This window comes from Melitaea cinxia, chromosome Z, assembly GCF_905220565.1.
Source record: "Melitaea cinxia chromosome Z, ilMelCinx1.1, whole genome shotgun sequence".
NCBI classification, from domain to species: Eukaryota; Metazoa; Arthropoda; class Insecta; order Lepidoptera; family Nymphalidae; genus Melitaea; species Melitaea cinxia.
In genome coordinates, this window is record NC_059424.1 from 6,628,770 (window position 1) to 6,652,848 (window position 24,079).

The following is a 24,079-nucleotide window of genomic DNA, read 5'->3' on the forward strand; positions in this document are numbered from 1 at the left end:
AACTTCTCGCTATCCTAAAAGTAAAAATATATACTTAAGTATCATTACTTGTTGCCGCTAAACGCTATTAAAAATAGGTGCTGGTGGTAGAAGCCAATGCTAAATTATAATAAAATAAAAATCAAAAAAATTAGCCAAATTAAATAAAAAATAAAAATGTTTTGGAGTGGGCCACCCTTATAACTTAGGGAGTTTAAAAAATAGTTTACGATTACTACCGATTCTCTCACCTATCAAATGTGCACAAAAATTTTCATAAGAATCGGTCAAGCCGTTTCGGAGGAGTTTGGCTCCTAACACTGTCCCACGAGAATTTTATATATTAGACTAGCTGTCCTGGCGAACTTCGTACCGCCTTATTATTTATATCGTAGAAGATAGGATATCTTTCTTATTGAATCGAACTGCACACAGTGTGCAAATTTGATTAAAATCGGTTAAGTAGTTCATCGCGGACAAACAACGTGACGCGTAATTTATATCTATTAAGAAGATATTACGTTAACGTCTAAATACTATAATTTAAAAAATAAATAAATAAGAAGAAAATATGCAATAAGTACCAAGTGAATTAGAAACAAAAAGTAAAATAGTGCGATTTTCTTTTATGATTCCCGTTTCATAGACTATGTTTAAATTTCTGTTGCTTGTGGCTTTCGCGTATGTGTTCTCATGTGCCGCGTAATCATATCACGTCGACAAGCTGCGTAAGGACAAGCTGGACATCGGTATGGCTTCTCGCCGGTGTGGGTACGTTGATGAGTAGCCAGATGGTCTGATCGCGAGAATACTTGTCCACAAGCAGAGCAAGAGTAAGGTTTTACACCACTATGTAAACGAGCATGTCTTGTCAACATATCAGACCGAGCAAACCGGCGACGACATATTTCACACTCATAAGCACGCGTCGATTCCGGTGCCTTGTCTCTGTGTCGAGAGGCAACGTGTTTGGCCAGGCGATCGTGAACGGCGAAAGTTTGGCCGCAAGTGTCGCACATATATCCGGATTGTTCTTTAGACGTCTTCGGAACTTCTGATTTTAAAGAAAGATCGAGAGGAACATCTTCGGATGTTTTCGAGTCGTAACATGGAGAGTCGAGCATGAGCCAATGGGGTAATGGATAATGATTGTTATTACTTATTTGAACAGATAGTTTATCGAGAAGCCTTGAGAGCCGCCGGCGTTTGCGCATGTATTTCGGACTCTGGACTATGGATGCTGTTTCCGCCATAGTAGTAATACCGCTGCTTCCCTCCCCAAGCCCCGCAGCACCCAGCGTTGCATACCAGCCTGTAGAAAAAAAAATCAAACATTATATAAATTAAACAGATTCTCTTATTTTATACTAGGTATTTACATTTAGTATAGCCAAAATCTTTCCAAACGAAATGCCGAGAGGAGATCTGTGTTGGAGTGCCCTTGCGTAGAAAATGTCAACTGACTTTTCTTTCTATCAACATAAAACATTTTGATTTTAAATTTTGCTACAAACTTTGAAACGATGTTATACGGTATATTCGTCCAAATGTTCCTAAGTAGAGAAAACTTGTTTAAATATGTCTTTTTGAAGGGAACACGACATTTCTAAGACGTGGTCTAACTGTAAATAATAAACGGTAGTCAACTTGAAGGCAGGTGATATATATTTTTTTTAATTTATTTACTTTGTGAGATGATATAACACAAGCAAACAAAGATAATATATTGCACCTTTAGCGCATCTGTTCACTTAAGTGTATGGGCGCGACCCTTATCCTTGGAATCTCATTGGCAAGGCACAAATATTTTTTGGCCAATAGGAGCTCTCCGCGGTAGCACAAAAGAGATCCCCTTAAGTTTACGATGAATATAAGAGTACTGGTTTTAATTTTTTTTTCTTTAAAAGGCGTTACTAATAGCTTTACTTGAAAAGAGATCTGCTAGGGTTGTAATTGTAAGTAGATCGGTTAATAAGAGTGCCTTATCGTTTTGTTATACGTCTGACTGCGTGTTATATTTGATATCAAAGCACTTATTTGTAACTTTCGAAGTACTTTTTGCAAAATAATCTATAGTACAGCCTGTATGTACCTACAGATGTAAAGTTTTATCAAGTAGAAGATAGATGATAATCAAGTAGATGACAGAAGATATAATATTCAAATATATTAGATATTATCTAAACTTAAACATGTTTTTAAGAGAATGTGTCTTACAACATTATTTACTTGATAGAGGTAATATTAAATTATTTAGTCTTTAATTATTACTAGCGACTCGCACCGGCTTCGCACGGTTGCAAAAACTATCAGTGTTCCTCTTACTTGATTGACTTACTTACTTACCTCTAACTTGTTATATTATGCATGTATTATAACGTAGAGGTAAACCTTCCTCTCGAATAATCCTATTTTCCAAATCAAGCCGCATCAAAATCCGTTGCATAGTTTTATAGATCTAACCATACAGTCAGCGGGAAGTGACTTTGTTTTATACTAGGTATGTGATGATTAGTAGATGCTTAAACTAATTTTGAGGAAGCACTAATGTCAATAATAAATTATTAATGAGCACGATTGTGGTTTATGTATTAGTGAAAAATAAATTGTCCAGAATAATGTAATTGGAAGCATAAGTATTATACTAGTAGATACACCCCGGGTGTCTTTGTTCGTGCTTTACTTGGAAGCCCTACTAAATAAGAAGTAGGTAGTATTATTAATAATACAAAAATATTTAGTGATTAACGGGGATATAATAAATAAATAAATTCAAATTATTACTAGCTAACCCCGCAAGTTTTGCCATACGTATACGTAAATAAGAAGTAGGTAGTATTATTAATAATACAAAAATATTTAGTGATTAACGGGGATATAATAAATAAATAAATTCAAATTATTACTAGCTAACCCCGCAAGTTTTGCCATACGTTATTAACCCTTTAATCCCCCGCCCCCTTATAACTTAGGGGTATGAAAAATAAATGTTGGCCGATTCTCAGACCTACCCGATACCTATGCACACAAAATTTCATAAAAATCGGTCCAGCCGTTTCGGAGGAGTATCGTAGGTAACATTGTTACACGAGAATTTTATATATAAGATTAACTGACCCGGGAAACGTTGTCTTGCCGCTAAACGCTATTTATAAATAGGGGTTGGTGGTAGAAGGGTGAAAATTTAGGGTTGTATGTATTTTTCAACGCCAAATCATAATAAAATAAAGAATAAATAATTTATTTTAAAATAAAAATAAAAAATTAGGGGTGGACTACCCTTAACATTTAGGGGTATGAAAAATAGATGTTGTTCGATTCTCAGACCTATCCAATGTGCACACAAAATTTCATGAGAATCGGTCAAGCCGTTTCGGAGGAGTTTAACTACAAACACCGCGACACGAGAATTTTATATATTAGATTACATTGATTATGTTTATATAGTTTATCTGGTTTTAGGTATAGTTTAACTCATTTAGGACACAGCAGGAAATATCCTGCTCAAAATCTGGAGCAGCTCGACTGGGGAAGTACCTCAACATTACAGAAGATCACAGCTAAATAAATACCTAATACTGTTTTAAAACAGTGTTGTGTTCGAGTGCTAAGGTGATCAGACCTCAGAGTGGGTTTAGGGGCAGGGTCAGGAACGCGCTTGCGATGCTTAACATCAGATGAGCCGTACGCTTGTTTGCCGACCTAGTTGAATTAAAAAAAAAAACTGATATAAACCTTTATATCAGAAAATTTACTTGGAAGAACTAATAAATAATAATAATAGTAACGCAAAAGTATTTAGTGATTAACAGGGATATGTCTATATAGTTTAGCTGGTTATTGGTACACCTATAGTATAAAAAACAAAGGGTAACTTGGATGCAAAGCCTTTGTCGGGTTTCCAGAAATACAAATAGTACATATGAATAATATACTCGTAGTTCGTACACACAGTTAGTTACGTACGCTTGTCATGTGCGGGAAAATCATCAAATAGATGCTGTAACCACTGCGCTAACGCGTCTTCAATCTTTGATGGTTTTTAAGAAATAATATAGTTAAAAATGTGTGTTATATCGGTTTTTCAACTTTATTTTCCGTTTAAAAATAATTAAAACTATTCACATAAAACGAAAAAATAGTAGGTATACTTTAATATGGTAGATATTATGCCGAAATTCGATTGTGTTTTAGATGTAAGTACCTATGTAGTCTACAATAACTAATAGCATGAATAACGTTTTTCTTGCTAATTTATAATTCCGTAATATCAATATTAGAAATTTGAGAGAATACTGAGATAATATTTGATAATCTTAAATGCGTAGTTTGTTATTTCATTTTCATTTAATCAATATTAAATATTAATTTAAATTCTAATATTTGTATACGAGCTCTACAAATAAGTAAAATTGGAGTGTCTGTTTGTAATATTAAAATATCCGCTTTTTACTAAATGGATATGGATGTATACACAGTACCTAAATATACCAAAATAACATTTTTTACAATTTTTGTCTATTTGTCTGTTTGTTCCGGCTAATCTTTGAAACGGCTGGGCCGATTTTGACGAGGCTTTCACTGGCAGATAGCTGATGTAATAAGGAGTAACTTAGACTACTTTTATTTTAGAAATTTATTTTATAACTCTGCGAACTTAATAATAACTTTTTTGTTTGAAGTGGACGAAGTCGTGGGCTAGTAGTGTATAAGAATGTTAATTTTTATACTATTCTATAACAATCAATCATTGTTATTTTTTCTTATATATAAAAATTTACCTACGAAAATTCTACGAGTGTTGGTTTTTGATGACGATGGTTATATAGTAATTTAACGTAAGACTAACAATTAAATTATTTTTTCCAAATTATTAGGTATTTAAATCTTTTATTTGTGTTTATAAAAATGCCTAAAATGTAGGTATAGTTAGATACATCCGTACTATAGTTAAATTTTTTAATTTTATCATAAAAAGTACACTTTCTCAGTAAAATTATAAAATTAGTGAATATTCTTTTCAGGAAGTACTTAATTAGTATTTAATTTTTTCAGCCATACCTATGTGTTAACATATCTTTTACTGTTAAGCAGTTAAACATAAAAGTATTGGAACATACATGTTTTACATCATCCAGCCGGTATATCGGAACTTTGAACGATCACTGCTGTGTACATTTCACACACAAGGTCTATCAAAATTTAACACTAGACGTGTTTCTTATCTATTGCATTTTATAGTTTGAAGATGCACTTAGAATCACGAGAATCGTGTTGCGTACAGTGAACGGTACGTAAGGTCGTCGGGTCGAGCGTGCGACCGTCGACCGGTCCCACCGCCCCCGCACCTTGCATGGAAACATTGGACATTCACACACGAAACTTCTTCGCTTTTATATGCACACCCGACACGTTCATCTCACAACACGCATTGCAAGGAACTGGCAGACGAAGCGCCGCCCGCGCCGCGTTCGCTTCCTTCTCCAGTTCACCTGCAGACTACAGCGACCGCCGCATATTTGCCTATTCGCAAAAATATTAAAATACAGTGCGTCAGAACATTCACGCTCACACAACTATTATGTATCTATACGTATATTTATGTTAAAATCATTGATGTAAATCTAATTTCTTAGGTTTACGTCAATGATTTCCTTAGATTTTTCTTTTTCGTAGATTTCTTTAGATTTACGTCAAAGAATAAGACTTTCGTACCTAATCCTTTTCAAAAACAACGAATAGTATAGCAAGTATTAACCATTATGAGACATATTTAAAACTAGCTGTGCCCGCGACTTGGTCCTCGTAGAATTCAATAGAAAAGTAATTGTTCAGTTCGCAGAGTTATAAAATAAATAATTTTTAACAATAAAAGTAGCTAAAGTTACTCCTTATTATATTAGCTATCTACAAGTAAAAGTTCCATCAAAATCGGTCCAGGTCCAGTTCTGTGTAATTTTTTTTCTGTCTATCTGTCTGTTTGTTCCAGCTAATCTCTGAAACGACTGGATTAATTTTGATGGAACTTTCACTGGTAAATAGGTGATGTAATAAGAAGTAACTTAAGGTACTTTTATTTTAGAAATTTATTTATTTTATAACTCTGAACTGAATAATAGCTTTTTGGTTAAATACCACGCGGACGAAGACACGGGCACAGCTAGTAAATAGATATATAAAATACACATATTACACCCAGACTCAGGCGGGAATAGAACCAGTGAATCAGAAAGTAGGGCAACTAGAAAATTGAAAACAGGCATAAAATGCGCCAACGGGCTAGTCCTATGATACCAGAATTAGAAACATTAGACATAAAAATTTAAGACTGTCTGGGGCAGTTCAGGTCATTGTACACTTGCAATGCTAATTTTTTAGAAACTAGAGTCTGTATCGTTAAAAGTCTGTCTTCATTCCTGCGAAAACAAAATTTGGAGAACATTTAACCAAATTGTATGCACCACATATACCTCTTTGCTCACCAAAGACCAATATTCGGATAAGAGAAACTTTTTTGTTTAAATTGGGAAAAAACTATTAATAATCTACTTTATGTCAAGATAAAATAAACGCCTTAGCTCTTTTTTAAGTAGAATCAGAATTCGTGAGAAAAATTTCCTACAATGATAAGATGATTGTTGATATTAAGGATATAAAATATCGCATAAGACTAATATTTAATAACTTAAATGTTTTCATTGTCATCATTAATTAGGTTGTTAATATAAAATTTAATGAAATATTGTTTGTATTTTAAACTGCAAGTGCAATAAAACGTAATTATAAACGTTAACCAAATGAATATTACGAGTATAATATTGTGTACCTATGCTGTCGAGTTTCAGATGCTTAGTAGGGGCGACAAAAATTGAATAGCCTATAAATTGGAGGCAAATATGTAAATCCGACAGTAGTAGCAGTTGTATTGACGTAATATTGATGAAATAAATAGTCCGGTCAAATAAACTCAAAAAAAAAAAAAAAAAAAACTAATTGAACTAAATTTTGGTAATGTTTTTGGGTTAGCCAGAAGAAAAAAGTGCAAAAAGTCGCCATAGATTTCATATTGTGTTTAAAAAGTTATTAAAACAGTTATTCAATCAACAGTTGACAGTTTCGTTACTTTTGTTTTTTTTTTTTTCGAAAACGGTAATCTTAATTGAAAATAAGCCCTCGTAAAAATTGTAAAAAAATGATAAATGGGACGACAACTTTTCTATGGGCTCGGGCGGCAAAAACCCACGCTACGCCTTGACACTAGATCAATAAAAATAATTGGCAGGGATACATCAAGGTACTTATAGGTGCCATAATAATAAGGTTGAACTATCAAGATACCCACTAATGTATCATAAAGTTAGAACGACATATAATGTAGTAGTAAAAATTATTTTAATAAACTTAAACCTTGTCATACGTACGCTATACACGTACTTTTTATATATAATATATTTTATATATATATATATATTTCTATATATAGATACGTAGTCAGAAGAACGAGATTACTCAGTTCGTCTACAATTTATATTTTAAAACATCGGAATTAGTATTACTTATTTGAACTTAGTTAAATTACCTTAAATTAACCAAATTAAAGAAGGAACCGCTTTAAGGAAAGCTTTTGCTTGTCGTGTGTGTGTGTGTGTGTGTGTGTGTGTGTATGTGTGTGTGTGTGTGTGTAGGTGTGTGTTTGGTGCTTGTCATGTGCTATCGAGTACGAATACCTACTTTTTGAGTATTATAATCCGTAATTAATTGAACTAGTGGTCGCCCAGTGGTCGAAATTCGACCATAATTTAAAAATTTAAATTAAAGAAAACCAAAAAATAATGAAAAAAGAAGCTTTTTAAAAAAAATAATTTTACTACAGACTGGCAATCAACAAAAGAGTATATGCGTGTGTGTGTCAAATACATGGTAGTGTGTGTGTGTGTGCATAATTAAAAAAAAATATTAGCATTCTGCACTCCTTCTCTATATAAACTATGTGTACGAAAATTTCATAGTCCTCCGTCCCCGCAATTTTCGTAAAAAGGTGTACAAAGTTTACGTATTATAGTATATATATAGATACTTGTATGTATTCGACTATCTACGTTGTATTACTTGTCTTTGGAAATAGAAGTCGGTTTTGATTCATTTGCGAGAAAACATAATTATTCCGTTTTATTTGTTTCGGAAACATAGGAACTAAAATAAAGAAAAACTACGTACCTAACTGGAATCGAAACTATTGAATATCCGAAATAACAATCTATCGTTAATTGTAACCGAAATAGATAAAAAAGTTATGTATACCCAATTTTGCTGTTTTCATATTTGCTCGGTCAAACTAATCTTAACTCTTCATAAATAGACTAAGTAGTCAGACTAACTAATAATAACTACTATAATTATTTACGTGATTCATTGTAGAATACTTTAAAGAGTCAAATATTTGTAACCGAAACTAACGGATAACCCGAATCATTTAACGTGCGTGACCGTATCCGATATAGTATTACAAAAATATCTGTATCCATATCCGTACCTATCCGAAATATTTTATCCGTAATTTTATTTTATATACAGTCGAAAAAACAAGGTATGGAGACAGTTAACACCCATTTATTTTATTAGTTTCACCATAAGTTTTTTTTTTTTAAATATCAGAATCATTAAGAAAATTAAGAATTATTTAAGAAATCATTTTAATGTAACTGTCTAATTTTTCGTTTTTTTTATATTAGCTACACATGAAACTAAACCCCATTATCGACTCACGAGGAACAATAAGCTTAAGTTGGTAAGGAAAACTGCTCATAACTCCTGAAACATCAAGTTCGAGTATAAAAGCTTAATGCTTAATGCCTGTAATTAATGGATTTATCTTTAGAATCGTTTTCGTTTCGTTTATAAAAAAATTCATGTATATCATATATCTTTATCTTTTCAAAATATTTTTTTTCACCATTACGTTATCAGTCTTAAGTAATCCAAATACAAATAATAAATATAGTTTAAATTTTAAAACGAACTTCCGATATTATCTCTTAAAGCTTATAAAAAAATAATTAAACTTTTTTAACACAAAACCTGAACAGTCGTCTTATTCGTTTTGTTTTAAGCTTCAGAAGTGCCGAATTTTCTTACGGTATGTATCTACGCAAGTGCGGCAATTTTTGACAACAAATAGACAATCTTGAAATTTCGCCAGGCAATTGTTTTGATAAAAATACTAAAAAGTGATGGTCCATAAAAGTTTTTCAGCACTATTGTTTGTCCGTTATTCTGTTACTTATTAACAATAACATTGATAAAAAATATTTTATTATTATTTACCCATACATGCCAATTTTTTATGTAATAAAAAATATTAGTGATAAAAACATTAGTCAAAAATTAAAAAAAAATGATACTGCGCTATATATAATTATACCAAAAATTATAGTGTATTTGGAAGTAGGTATAGTATCATTATATTTTACTGTTTACAATTATTTAAATCTTACCTGACACGTTTAATCTTTCAGTTTCTGCTTTTTGTGAATCAATAAATGCCTGCATTTTCCTCTTAAAAAGTTAAAATAAAAACAAAACTCAAAACTTAAACTTTCAGGAACCACGCACAAATCTAACTATATACACTCTTAAGTATGTACATATTGCAAAATAGAAAAAGAAACTGTGATGTAGCATGCGCGATGTCTTCTTAACGAATGAGTCCCGTTATATGAAATCAGTGCTAGGGTAGAAAAATAATAAGGCCAAGTTTTATTATTGCGTAATGAAGTCTTAAAGAAGGGTCGAGCTGTAAGCAAATGGAGGGTTGGCGTGAGAAACGGGGGCGGCTTAGTGACTCTAGCAGCTGTCTTGGCTCGTAGGTGTCTTGGTGTACTTTGATAAGTATTGGGTAATCTATAAATTGTTTGACATTTACGCCTACACATGACCGAACTTGTTTGTTCCGAAAATTATTTGTCACATTAAATTACACACTCAGATACGTTTATAGGTAGGTACTACTACTGGTACACTAGGTACACAAGCAGATTTTAGATTAGTTATTGGGTAAACACAGATTGATACAGAATGATGAGTATATTCACGTTTTCTTTATATTCGTTTTAAGATCCAAATATAAATAAAGTAAGTAATATTAATTTTTTATGATTATAAATATTGTTGTACTGCAAGATACAAGAGTAGCGTAGTATAGAGATGTCGCATAAAATTTTTCTCGTTTCTATACGATTTTCCTCAAGTTTCATAGTTGTAATTACAAATATACCATGCCTTATAATCGAATAATCATTTGAAATGTTCGTGTTTTTATTATGTATAAAAATCCAGAGTATTTCTAGTTATTATTGTTTCTGTATTGCTATCTTAAATGTATTATTAGTATCTTTTAAGGTAATTCGAAAATGGTTTTGTACTTTGTCTAGATTTTATGTTATTGTATTAAATCAACATTCTAACATTATTTAAGTATTTACATTTTACTTCTCCCCTTGGTGACAATTTTCAGTGTGATCGTTCTCACGGACTACACCTGGTAACACAAGGCAAAAGGTAGGGTGTAGACAATCGCGAATCTAGAACTAAGGGGGGTGGGAAGACCCACAGAATTAAATGTCTCTCTTGAATTTATTTGTGTATTGAATATTATATTTAAATTAAATTTTATTTGATTTCTATTGACATGTGATGTAATTATTTGTTCTCGAAAAATAAAATAAACAAATGCTACAGCACAATAGTCGAAATTACTCAACAGTGACTGTTATGATATTACTTGTATGGATATAAACTTAAGCTCGCTCGCTTCAACCTGTAATTTCCCACTGCGGAGCATAGGCCTCTTTCCCCATGTAGGAGAAGGATCAGAGCTTAATCCACCAGTGGTGGAGTGGTGGACCACGCAGCTGGTCTAATGCAGGTTGGCGGATATATACTTACTTAACTATTATATTAACTATTTTCGTAATTCTATTCATCTGAACTTCAAACAATGACACCAACAGTTTCGATTGACACAAAAACACCTACCTGATGTTCGTAAACTTATTTTGAAAAATTTGGCTGGTTTGGTGAATACTTGTGTGGGACGGCTCACAGGGAGCCGACGACTGGATGTCACGATTGTGGCGCGGCGGTGGACTCTGCCCAGCACACCTTCTAGGTGTGTCGGATGCTCGGCGTTTCGTCGCGATCTGACGACAGTCGGAGGGGACTTGTCACTCCAGAGCGTCATCACCGCGATGCTCGGCGACGATGAGTCCTGGAAGGCGATGGTCTCGTTTGCGAGACAGTAATGTCCCAGAAGGAGGATGATGAGCGGGTGAGAGAGGAGGCCGCCGACGAGGTCTCCCTCTGCAGGCGACGAACGGGAGTGCGTAGGAGGCGCTACTTAATGCGCCTCCAGTAACGCCCCTGTGCTCGTGTCGGGTCGGGATGGGAAGCCGGTCCTGTTAGATACGGCGTCGTTGGGATTGTTCAGAGGTGAGCCGGACAGTCCCCATGGAGGAGAAGCCTAGCCTTTTTACCGACGCCAGCCTGTCGCTGGAGGGATCTTGTTGCCGGCAGATCCGGGACCCTCAAATTAAAGTGGATGAAGGCTCCCGCAGAGGTTTAGTCGGTATTGCATCTCCAAGTGCTGAGGCCGACATACGGTCTAGGACTGCCTACATGGGCGTTCTGGATATCACAAAAACAAATATAAAAAATGGATAGTAAAAAATGAAAAAGTCGTAGTAAGGTACTTATACTTTTTAAAGGTTGCTAACGCAAATTATCGTAACATTTTCTTTGCAGTTATAATGTTAAGTAAAAAATTAACTTACGTACATATTTTTGTTTAGTTGCAAAGTGTTATTTATTTCGTTGGATAAACCCTATCATATACCCCAAGGATTGTCCCTCGTTTCTTATCATAACTGATGTTTTATTAGTCTTTTATTACATTTTCAAATTGCAGCTAGTTTAGTTAGTATTAGTTTAGGCATAATAGGCCTGTTTTACCGGATAAAGCCTGTCAGCAGTCTAAACTTCAAAATTTCGTTTTCAAAAAAAGTCAAGGATAAGATTGGGTTTGAGGTTTTAAGCAAACATTTTTTTTGAACATTTAAATTAAGCTTAATAATGTTATATGGTCACTTGAAAATGGGTACCTATTTAAATAAAATGTTCCTGTCTCATCGTATGTCGTCGCCGAGCCCCGCGCCAAAAAAGGGACAACTACAGCTCAGACCAAAATAGCAATTCGTAGTCGACTATTTCCACAAAACATTCCAATTTAAAAAAAATTATATACTTAAAAAATAAAAAAGATGGATACAAATAAAAAAATATGTATACGCAAGATTACAATCAATGAATGTCAGGACTTAAAGCTTATTAATCAAACAAATGGAATCAATCAAAAGTCCATTTATTAAAGTAGGCCTAGAAGCATTTTTGAATCGTTATCATCATTTCATGTTCTTCAATATATATATATGTGTGTGTGTGTGTATGTATAAAAGCGAAAGGTCACTCACTCATAACGATATCTCCTAAACTATAACACCTACAAACTTGAAATTTGGCAGGTAGGCTCCGTATAAGACGTAGGCCTCCGCTAAGAACGGATTTTACGAAACTCGACCTTTAAGGGAGTAAAACGGGGGTTGGAAGTTTATATGAAAGTCCTATGTTTTTGAAGTAAGAGACTTGAAATTTAAAATGTATGCTCTATAGATGGTGAGGAGGTGTCCAAATAATGCATCGAAATCTATATATATAATAGAAAAAGGGCACTGATTCACTCATCAAGAGAACTCAAAAACCGCTGGAGGGTCCATCCATCCAGGATGGACTAAGATGAAATTTGGCAGGGAGGTAGATTATAGTTAGTAGACGTCTGCTAAGAACGGATTTTACGATATTCCACGGCTAAGGGGGTTTAGTTGGGTTTGATAGTTTGTATGAAACATATATACAGCAGCTATAAGTTCGCCTGATAGGTTATTTATACATATTGCAGCCTGAAAATAAAACTAAGAATATGGTGTATAGAGAGGTTTTGTAAAAATAACTATTAAATTATACTAAATTGTGCCATTTAAAAAGTTACTCAGTGTGATAAGCCTTTCAAGTGATTGAAATAAAAAAATAATTTGCGTTAAACATCTTAATAGTAATGCATATATCTTCATAACCACGCGGACGTAGTTAAGAGTATTATAAAACAAAGTCTTCAAAAGTGTGATCAATTCCTTCAAAATCTACTGAACGGATTTTCATGCGGTTCAAGAGGAAGGTTTACGTAACGGCAAAGCCGATTTTGATGAGAGTTTCACTGGAAATTTGCCGGGAAAACTTTGTGACACACTGATTTCAACGCGGGCGAAGCCGCGGGCAATCTACCAGCCATTTCGGAGGAGTTTATATATATATCCGCAGTTAGATATCCTTTTAAAAAAACTATCCAGCACTATAAATTTAGTCACAAATTAAGTCATGTGTAACACGAAATACAGCGCCACTAAACACACACATCTTTGTCATTAATATAATATTAAGATGAATGATAATATATGATTTAGCTATTAAATACGCCTTACTATACCTAAACTTAAGGTTAAGAATCTTATATCATAAGCATTGATTTATCTTTGTTTCTTAAATTATGAGATTCTTAGAAAAATGCTCTATCCAACACAAAAATACTTTTTCAATTCAGACGAGGACCTAAGCAGTTCCTGAAATTGCGCGATAAAACCAACTCTTAAGTTTTATATTAGTTGAGATATTACTTCTGGAAAATGTTACATTTTAACATAGAAATATCGGTTCGCTATTGTCTGAGTCAGTACAAATATCTATCACAGCATAGTTGTGAAAGTAGCTGTTAGGTGTTCGCGGGTTCAATTCCCTTGCGGGATTGATTTGTATGTATAGAAATATATGTTTTTGTAGGTTATCTCAACGTGCCTCGGAGAACGTGGAAGCTGTCGGTCCCGGTTGTTATCACAGAATCTGACAGCGATATTTGCTAGTGGTATTTAAATTATCCGCCCACCAATGAAGCAGCGTGATTGATTACGCTGAGTTGTGTGATTTACGATGTAAACCTAAGGAGAAGAGGCCTTTGCCCACCAGTTTACAGGTAATTCAGTTCATTTCAGTTCAAAGAAACCAATGGTTCGTATCGTATGTCCGTTCATCTTACCTACTGACAAAACATTTCGCGAGGAACTTGATTGCTATGATTACTTACGCATAGAGATACATCGTTATTAGAACTGCTTTCAATTATTCTAATTATATAAAATGTTGTTGGGTTATTGAGCACGTTATACGTATCTGTATTATAAGGTTTTATTTTATTTTTTCCAATTTGTTATTGAAATAAAATTGCAACGTTAGCAAAATATTGCAATGATCAATAGTGATATTTATTTCTTCCTCGGTCACATTAGTTCGTCTATTTATAGACGTACTTCGTAATGAATACTGTCGCGCGTATTCCAAGTAGTTACCTAGTCTCCTTGCAGGGAAATCGACGTCCTATTACATAGTTTGATTTTGCTTTGATGTTTTATTTCAATTTTATATTTTATTTTATTTATGTATTGGGAATAATTTAGGTAAATATACATTTTTATAAGTATACGAACAGTTTCTTGTCGACTCCTGCTATTCTTATCCCGTAGTAGCGGACCCTGCGAACTTTCAACTGTCAATTCTTTTTTTTAATACATTTAAACAAGTTTTTCGGATTTTATCGCGGTTTATTAGGTTTTTATTTTATTACATTTTTTATTTTCTTTTATAATTACCTTGTCTTGACAATAACAAAAAAAAAGTTATTCATGTGCATATATATTGTAGCGGTCCAATTTTATGACCCCATTACCTACTAAAAAGAGTAGTAAAAGAAAAAGAAATATTGAAACAGTTCTTTTCGTGTTTACATAGTTTAATGGCATGCAGCCGTGGGAATTTTACCCCTATAATATTGCAAATCGCCCTCCGCCTGCTAAAAGTAAATCCTAGGAGTTGAGGGGAAAGATTTCTCACGATTCACACCTGCGCTTACGCTGGCGCCCTCCGCCTTACGCCACTACAATAAAGGTAGACTGGTCAGCCTTTACAGTTATTAAGTGTTACTTACTATGCATTGATTCTCTTTTGTAGCACCATTTTTAAATTACGAAGAGCGTAATATTTTTATGGAATTTCATATAACATAATTGTGTTTGCAGGCAAACGAAGAAAACCCGACTTCAATTATATCGAAAGTAATACAACATAGGTAGACAAAAAATAATGTCAAGTAAATACGCATTATCAAAGATTACTCCAAAAGTTGTAATAGGATCTCGATGATTGATTGATGATTTAAATATGACCATTTAAATATGACCATGATAAACATCGGCTTTCGATTAAATTAAAAATCATCAAAATCGGTACACCCAGTAAAAGTTATGCAGATTTTCGAGAGTTTCCCTCTATTCCTCTGGGATCCCGTCATCAGATCCTGGTTTCCTTATCATGGTACCGAACTAGGGATATCTTCTTTCCAACAAAAAAATAATTATCGAAATCGGTCCATAAACGAGTTATCTCCGAACATACATAAAAAAAAAACATATATAGGGTCGAATTGAGTAACCTTCTCCTTTTTTTGAATTCGGTTAAAAATAGATACCCTTAATCTTTCTTTCTTTTCATCATTGTTTTAAGTACATAATTACCTACTTGTATTTTATCTCTACATAATTAAAGAAAGGCTTCAACTTTCAGATTAAATTAATATATAGAATTAATTAAAAATAGAGCATTTTTAATAAGTTACAATTATGTTTATTATTATTGCGATTGCTAACGTACATTTGAATCTTACTGACGAACGATTAGTAAGTTACTAGCGATCCTCCATGGCCTACTACAGAATGTCTTTATACTTATACAACGTTCACAGAATTTTGCCATTAGACAATACATACATGTTTTCTTTAGCGGTTACTCTTGAATTGATAAATTATGGTTTTAGTCTAATCCTATCCAACCTCATGTACTTACTACTTACTATATAATTATGCAGTTTAAAAATTAACCTTGATACTGAATAAATTACGAACATACAATTTCGAACCTCGACCGGTACCGCCGCAACCGTTATCCCTGCATTTTAAATCTGTTAAATTTTACATACAGTAAAAGCTCCTTATTCGCGCTTCCTTATTCGCGGGATATATGTTCCGTAAATATGCCGCGAATACAGAAACCGTGAATATGGAATGGTATGTTATATGGGATTATAAGGGATACGTTCCTAGGTGACAAAATAAAAAACAAACATATAAAAAAAAAAAACAATTTAATTGAGGTTTTTGACCATACTAATCAATTATTATCTTCAGCCTTAGGCAACGGCAAATTTTGTGATTTTTCTTGATTGGCAGTTTTTAAAAGCTCTTTCAGTTCAAACTGATTATTCAGCAGTGGCATTAGCAATTTGCCTCTTAAAAATAAGACTTTGTTCCATAAACGAATCAATTTTCATAAAGAAATCACAAAGCTCATTTGCCATTCTTAAACCTTCACTAAGATTTTTCAGATTAAATGTCATATTTCCAGTGCTTCTTGAAGCCTCTTCTTCAATGAGCTGTGAATTTAACATTTCTTTCATGTCGGTTTCAGTCAGATCTTCATCTTGCGATTCAAGCAACTCCTGAATGTCACTTGATTCTATCTGTTCGAACCCATCTCGTCCTATTCCATTCGCAATTTCGGCTATGTTTGCAGTCATAATTTGAATTTGCACAGATTCTTCGTCATTTTGCACAGTCAGAGCAGGCTACAGTTTTTTCCAGCATGATTTCAATGTGTATGGCTTCAGTTCTTCCAATGATTCTTTTGTGTTTAGGATGCATTTTGCTATGTCAAATTTCTTCCAGCATTCCATAACATTCATATCAGGATCACATTCCATATTATCCAAAATGATTTTGAAGGTTCGTCTGATGTAATAGAGCTTAAAGGCCTGGATTATTCGTTGGTCCATAGGTTGAAGCAAACCCGTCGTGTTGGGAGGTAAAAATGTCACTTTTATATTTAAATGCATAGTTTCAAGTTCGCGAGGATGACCTGGTGCATTGTCCAAAAATAGAACCGCTTTAAAGTCTAAATTCGTTTTTTTAAATAAATTACAACTTCAGAAACAAAATGACTCCGGAACCAGTCACAAAAAATCGCGCTTGCAACCCACCCTTTTTTATTAGCACGCCAAAACACTGGCAGTTCGTCCTTCTTTGATTTTTTAAAGCACGAGGATACTTTACCTTGAGATGACTACTGAGGACTGACTTTACTTGAGGATACTAATTTACTTTTTTATTAGTCCATTTATCGGCGCGTTTACAATGGAAATTTGGTTGGATACATATTGGATGTCTTTTTGTACAGATTCGATCCGCGAATAAAGAAAACTTTAGCCGTGAATACAGGAATTGGGTCAAAAATTTTTAATCCGCGAATAGTGAAAACGCGAATGAAGGAAGTGCGAATAAGGAGCTTTTACTGTATTTCTCGTAAAAAGTAAAGGATAAAAAAATGGTCATAAAGAAAGACATATACCTAAAAGATAGATTGAAAACGCGAATGAAGGAAGTGCGAATAAGGAGCTTTTACTGTATTTCTCGTAAAAAGTAAAGGATAAAAAAATGGTCATAAAGAAAGACATATACCTAAAAGATAGATATATACTATCACGGACTTTTTGAAAGACCTTTTTAAGGTGTATGTAGGTATGTGAGTTTTATACTGTAGTACATTAGTTTGATCTACCTCATAGGGTTTAGCCAGCGTTTGCAATGTAAGCACAAAAAAATGTGTTCATTTACGACATCATATTAAAAACCTCTAAAATTATCAGTGCTTTTATACTAACTATATTATGCATGTATTATACATATAAACCTTCCTCTTGAATTACTCTGTCTATTTTAAAAAACCGCATCAAAATCCATTGCGTAGTCATAAGATCTAAGCATAAATAGGGACAGACAGACAGCGGGAAACGACTTTATTTTATACTCGTACAGCGTACTATGTAGTGATTGACATTGTAGAATGCAGTAGTCGTAAAAAAATAAAATCAAGGAGGCTTTAAAAGCACTTTTGAATCGGCATTTTACAAACTATAATAACATTAGTATCTGGTAAATAATTTCGGATCTGAAGCGAAGAAACGGCAAGAAATTCCGCAGGTACTGTTTTAACAAAACTACCGTTAAATTTAGTCATGTCTTGTATTAAATAAATAATAAGAAAAAAGGTACAAATAATTATTACAGTTAGTCCTGTTTGTTATAAATAATAAAAGAGACCGATCCCACGATCCGTTATTCAATTTTCTTTTCAATCTTACCCCCGGCACTGCTTCTTACGCGTGGGGTTGAGCGGCGGGGGATCAGGGGTGCGTACGAATTCTCACGTGGAAATGTTGCTATTGTTATTACATAAATTATTACCATACTCACCTCCAGCTGGCCTAAAGCTTATTGATAAAGTTAAATTTATTTTATTTTTATTTTTTATATGAATATTATGTAGTACTAATTCTTATAAATGCGAAAATTTTTCAGGATGGAAACGAATTAAGTATCTATAACTCGGTACGTAGTCTATTTTTCGACATAGGCCTACTCTTTTGGGAATCGGAAGATACCTCAGTCTACAACTTGTACACATATACATAAATTTTTAGTAATCAGGAAAATTAAGTAAGTATTTAATGTCTTTTTTTCATCGTGTATTTTTCGTCGTAATTTTAATTATTCGGAAAGTGTCTATTTAAGAGCTGACTGCTCGCCAGACAGTTATTTTCGTCCTGTATTCTAAACTAGTCCACTTTCTTATTAAGCTTCAATGTAGCTAGAATTAAAATTCAAACTTTATTTTGGAAAAAAAATATACTTGTACTATATTATGCACTCCATATATACGAAAGAGTAAGTCGCATATACATTTTTTAAATTAGTTAAGTATTAAATAGTTACTATTGTATGACTGCTATTCATAAAGTGTTTTTTTCAAAAACACGCTTTCTTCATTTTTGTTGTAATCACGGTGTTGTGTAATAAGACCACCCCCTTTCTTCCCTTGGAGGTCGTAAAAGGTAAGGGATGGCTCAAAATCATCAGGGTCCTGGAGAAGGAAAACTTCATTTGAAACCCGGAATGGGGTCTCCGTCAAGCATTCGTGGCATAGCTCTAAAATGCGAAAGACTCTTCCAGCCGAACTGGCTCCACGCGTATCGACTCGTCGTTACTGTGGGCCTAGTCAGTGAGGTCGAGAGGGTGGCGCAGAGCTTAGGCAACTCTGTTGTTTCCTGAAGTGTCCTAGGCGACACAGTGTCTGTCTGACATTGTCTAAATCGTCTGCAATAGACGGACTAAGGCCAATGATGATGATGAAATCAATTAAATTTCTTAAGTAGGTAGGATAGATAGAGTTGAAAACACACACTACACTTTTTTAACCTACACTTTTTGATATTCACTTTTAATTTAACATCCTAAATATAAAATTTTAGCCATACTGTAGGAGTAGAATGTTTTGCTCAGATTTAGAATTAGATGGGTGAGTGAAATTAGAGTGTAGGAAGTATTAGGTTATTGAAATGAAAATTAAAACTTCTGTAACAATATTTTATTATTATTATCTCCTAAATATATTGATGAAAAAATAATGTGCAGAATATGTAAAATGTAAAAAATAATTGTATTTGCTCGCAAACGGAAAAAAAACTGACTTGAATTCATAGACAAGTAATACAATGTAGGTAGACAAATAGTTAAGTAAATACGCATTATCAAAGATTATTTAAGAAGTATTAATTAGTTTTTTTAGTTAATTTAAATTTTATCGATGAAATTTAAATGTGACCACATGATAAAGATCAGCTTTCGATTAAATAAAAAATCATAAAAATCGGTACTCCCAGTAAAAAGTTATGCGGTATAATACAACGTAGGTTGACGAAAAAATAGTCAAGTAAAAAGGCATTATTAGATATAGCTCGAAAAGTAGTTGTTAGGTCTCAAATAAATTTAAATGGGACCAAATGACACGCACCACCCTTCGATTAATTTTTTTGTTGTTGAAATCGGTCCAGTCAATCAAAAGGTCTGAAGTTATTATACATAAAAAAAATAATATCAAATTATATACTTCAAATATACTCGACTACGCATCGTCAAAAGTAAGCATGGATATGAGTGTGGTTATCTTATATTATGGTAAGATTTTTTTAAAAAGTATGATTATAACATTACGTACCGTAAAACGGGGTGTATAGAAATTGCGGGGTGAATAGAAAAAATATCAGGAAAGTTTTCAAGGCTAAAATTACATTAGTTTTCGTTGAAAAATTTTGGTAGAATTTTAGATTTCAATACATCAACATTTTTTCTTTGCGTTAGCCACAATTTTTAAATGACAAACTTTACATTTTTCCTTCAAAATCTATTCAAAGTCTACCGTCTGTGAACGTGTTTTAATTGACTGCCGAAACTCTTGGTTTTATGTAAGAAAAACTTATGACTTGTACTATTTACTGTGTTTATCTCATTAGGTTTGCGATAAATTATAAAAATACAGTGAAGGAAAGTGAAAATCCGTTACTAAATTTAAAAAATATATTAAAATCACAGTTAGTGTAAATTTACTGTCTAAATGGGATCAATAGAATCCATTGAAGGGTGAATAGAACTATAGTATGGGTTTAATGGAAGCCTAGTATGGATTAATAGAAACGATTAATGCATGAATAGCAACTGATGAGGGGTTAATAGAGATAAATAAATAGGGTTGTCAAAAACTGAACAGAACTAAATAACTACCTACTTTCATACTTTCTGAATTTATGAATAGTAAGTCCGTATTATTTAGATGAGAGTGACTTTGAGTGAGTGAGTGAGTGAGAGAAAACTTTGTTATAATAATTCTTAAGTTGGAAATATTTAGAATTTGTTTGTTTTTTAAAAAAATTTGATAATTTTACATATTAGTATAGTGTGCTTAGTGCGAGTTTTTTTTACGTTAACGCGATAGTAACGTTCAACCGTGTTTGTCGCTCTCATTGGTTAAGAAAACTCACGCTAAGCACTCTGGTTCTACAAAGCTATAACATTGTTATGATAATATTGACCAGTTCAGTTTTTTAAAAAGAGTTATGATTATATTTACGTAAGTCTTACTGATCCTACAAAGTTATAACGTAGGCTGAAGTTGATTACCTGTGATAACTTTGATATGATAATTGTTAAGTTCCGAAAATTTATAGTTGTTTATTTTTCGTCATATCATCATCATCATCATCATTACAGCCTAACGCCATATATGTCTATGCCTAGCCTTTCGTCATATATGTATAAGCTTTAAATTCAGAAAAACTAAACTTTTAATTCAGAAGGTTGTTCTTATTTTGTTATTTGATTTATAATAATTCAAATAAGAAGTATCTTGTATGATTTATTGAAAAGAAATAATATTTCATAAAAATAGAATTGGTTAAAAAAGAAACATACTTTATTATTTATGTTTATACGCATAAATAGTTTAAATCACAAATTTTGAATTTCATTTAAAATTTACAAACCAAAACAACTTTTAAATACACAACCTTACATTTTTTCATTGTTGGATAAGTCATTTGTGGTAGCCCTAACAGTTTTTCCATTCACCCCTTTACGCATTTCTATTGACCCCAATTGTCGGGTGAATAGAAACAGTGCATATTTTATTAAAAATATGGAAAACCTTTGCTTATAGTTAAAAAAGTATTCTTTGAGCATTTTCTATAAGGTACCGGACATGATATAAAATAACCTGAGATTAATAAAAACAAGTAATAGACAACGAATTCTTAAGACAAAGTCGAAAATCACTGCTATTCACCCCGTTTTACGGTATTTGAAATTTAACGCTACCAGGCTTAAAAAGAGTAGTAACAAAAGCGACAACTAATTTCAGGACAATAACATGGCAGAATATAACGAGACATTCATCACTTGCGTAAAAGAAGTCTATGAGCTATTCTGGATCTCCGGCTATCTACGTTTTATGTTTTAGTATAATACTGATTATAAGTAGATTTTGTGTGAAAGAGTACCAAACACCTATCTATTAATCCGTTCGTTCAATATTATATATCTGTTCGTAACAATAGTCTAATAGCTCTAATACTAATACTAACTATAGTTATGTAGGGATACAACCTCAAAAAATTTTCAATATCCTTTGCTCTTTCGGGAGAACGACGAGCGGATGAGAGAGGAGGCCACCGACGAGGCCTCCGTCCGCAGGTGACGAAGAGGGGTGTGTAGGAGGCGCTACTTGATGCGCCTCCAGTAACGCCCCTGTGCTCGTGTCGGGCCGGGATGGGAACCCGGTCCTGCTAGACATAGCGTCATCGGGATTGTTCAGAGGTGAGCCGCACAGTCCCCATGGAGGAGAAGTCTGGCCTTTTCGCCGGGCCAGCCGGTCGCTGGAGGGATCCTGTTGCCTACAGATCCGGGACCCTCCAATTAAAGCGGCTGAAGGCTCCCGCAGGGGTTTGGTCGGTAGTGCACCCCCAAGTGTTGAAGCCGACATACGGTCTAGGACTGCCTACCCGGGCGTCCTGGATATCACCCGTAAATGGGTTCCCCTGCGGTAACAAAAAAAAAAAGGGTTAGACTGACTGTTGGAAATGTATCTGTGGCGGGTTGACATCTACTGTCATTGTAGAACGTAAGAATAGTTAATTGTCTTCCGTTTCCTTTTTACTATTGCTTAATAAATTATGCCGTCTTTGATACTGTGTCTATTTGTGTGAAATAAAGAATACTGAATAATAAATTGAGTTTTTCACTGCGCATCATTAATTACATTACTGACTTTATGTGTTGTGTTGTACAATACCACTGTACCACATGTGTAACATATTTTACCAAAATATTTATATCACACCTATCTTTACAACATTTGGTCATTCGTTAGTTAAGTGGGCTCCGATTTATGGGGTGAAATGGGGGTGGGGGGGTAAAGGGAGGTGGGGAGGGTGGGTTTTTTAGCCCCCCGTAGTGTGCATTTCACGTAAACCCCGTGGTTTCGAAGATTTCGTGTTTGAAGTTTTGGGGTTAACTTTACGTGATTCAGAGATATTACAATACCTTAGAGCTCCGTGTCTGACTCCACCTTAACTCCGGTGCAGCGGGAAGTGCACTCATATGCTCCATTCACCAACTTTCACACTTTATTTTCGAACAAATTTACGTAAAAACGATCTCGATTGCAAGATCAACAAACAATACGAACTGACGCTTAACGACTGACAAATCGACACTTTTAAACAAAATAACGCGTCAGACATAATATTCTAATAAAATTAGTAACATTGCGTGCTAGAATATAGGTTTAGAAATTCGAAAAATACCCAAAACCGAATCGGAGCACCCCACTGTCCACGTGGTTTTGGTCTGTCCTACCCCTAGAGTGTTTTTTTTGTGCCGCGGAGGCGCGGAGGGAGGGCAGCCCTCGCCCGCCGTGCGAAAGCGCGCGAACGAATGCGTAGAGGAGCGGCTGAGGCTGGTCGCCGAAGGCGACCAGCCTCCGCTGCGGAACGGAGCATGAGTGAGCGTGCTTTCGCACGCAAGGGCGGAAGGGCTGCACTTCCCGCAGCGCCGGAGCCAAGCGTTCCTCTAACTTTCGAAATTCTTCTTCTAACCTCAAAACTTTAACCATGGATATCTCCATAACCATGGGGTTCTGAGGTGTGACAGTGGTACCAGGGGTAGCGCCCCCCCCCTTCCCCCCACGGTCCCGAAATTCGGTTTTTCCTAATCTAAAGCTTTGTGTTTTAAAGGAAATGCTAAGTGACGCCTTATTTTGGTCAACGGTGTCTATTTGTTAGTCGTTAAACGTCAGTTCGTATCGTTTGTTGATCTTGCAATCGAGATCGTTTTTACGTAAATTTGTTCGAAAATAAAGTGTGAAAGTTGGTGAACAGAGCATATGAGTGCACTTCCCGCAGCACCGGAGTTAAGGTGGAGTCAGACGCGGAGCTCTAAGGTATTGT

At 34.2% G+C, this 24,079-nt stretch overlaps 1 protein-coding gene and 1 long non-coding RNA gene across 2 annotated transcripts; both read right to left on the reverse strand.

Annotated features, from left to right (window-relative positions):
* Positions 1-632: 632 nt before the first annotated feature.
* On the reverse strand, positions 633-1,468 carry LOC123668535 (zinc finger protein 248-like). Its single transcript, XM_045602268.1, has 2 exons — positions 1,444-1,468; positions 633-1,291 (listed from the first exon to the last, which is right to left on the reverse strand). The coding sequence occupies exons 1-2, from the start codon at positions 1,466-1,468 to the stop codon at positions 633-635; spliced, it is 684 nt and encodes a 227-aa protein (XP_045458224.1).
* Positions 1,469-5,934: 4,466 nt separating this feature from the next.
* On the reverse strand, positions 5,935-23,061 carry LOC123668725. The gene is made up of 3 exons (XR_006745636.1): positions 22,985-23,061; positions 14,678-14,683; positions 5,935-5,947 (listed from the first exon to the last, which is right to left on the reverse strand). It is a non-coding gene; the product is annotated as an uncharacterized LOC123668725 (long non-coding RNA).
* Between the last annotated feature and the right edge of the window lie 1,018 nt (positions 23,062-24,079).

Excerpts from the sequence above, each read along its gene's own strand:
- LOC123668535 (XM_045602268.1), bottom strand. The coding sequence starts at position 1,468 with ATGTTTTATGTTGATAGAAAGAAAA. Across the intron at positions 1,292-1,443 it reads TTATGTTGATAGAAAGAAAA|GCTGGTATGCAACGCTGGGT; the intron begins GTCAGTTGACAT and ends TTTTTTCTACAG.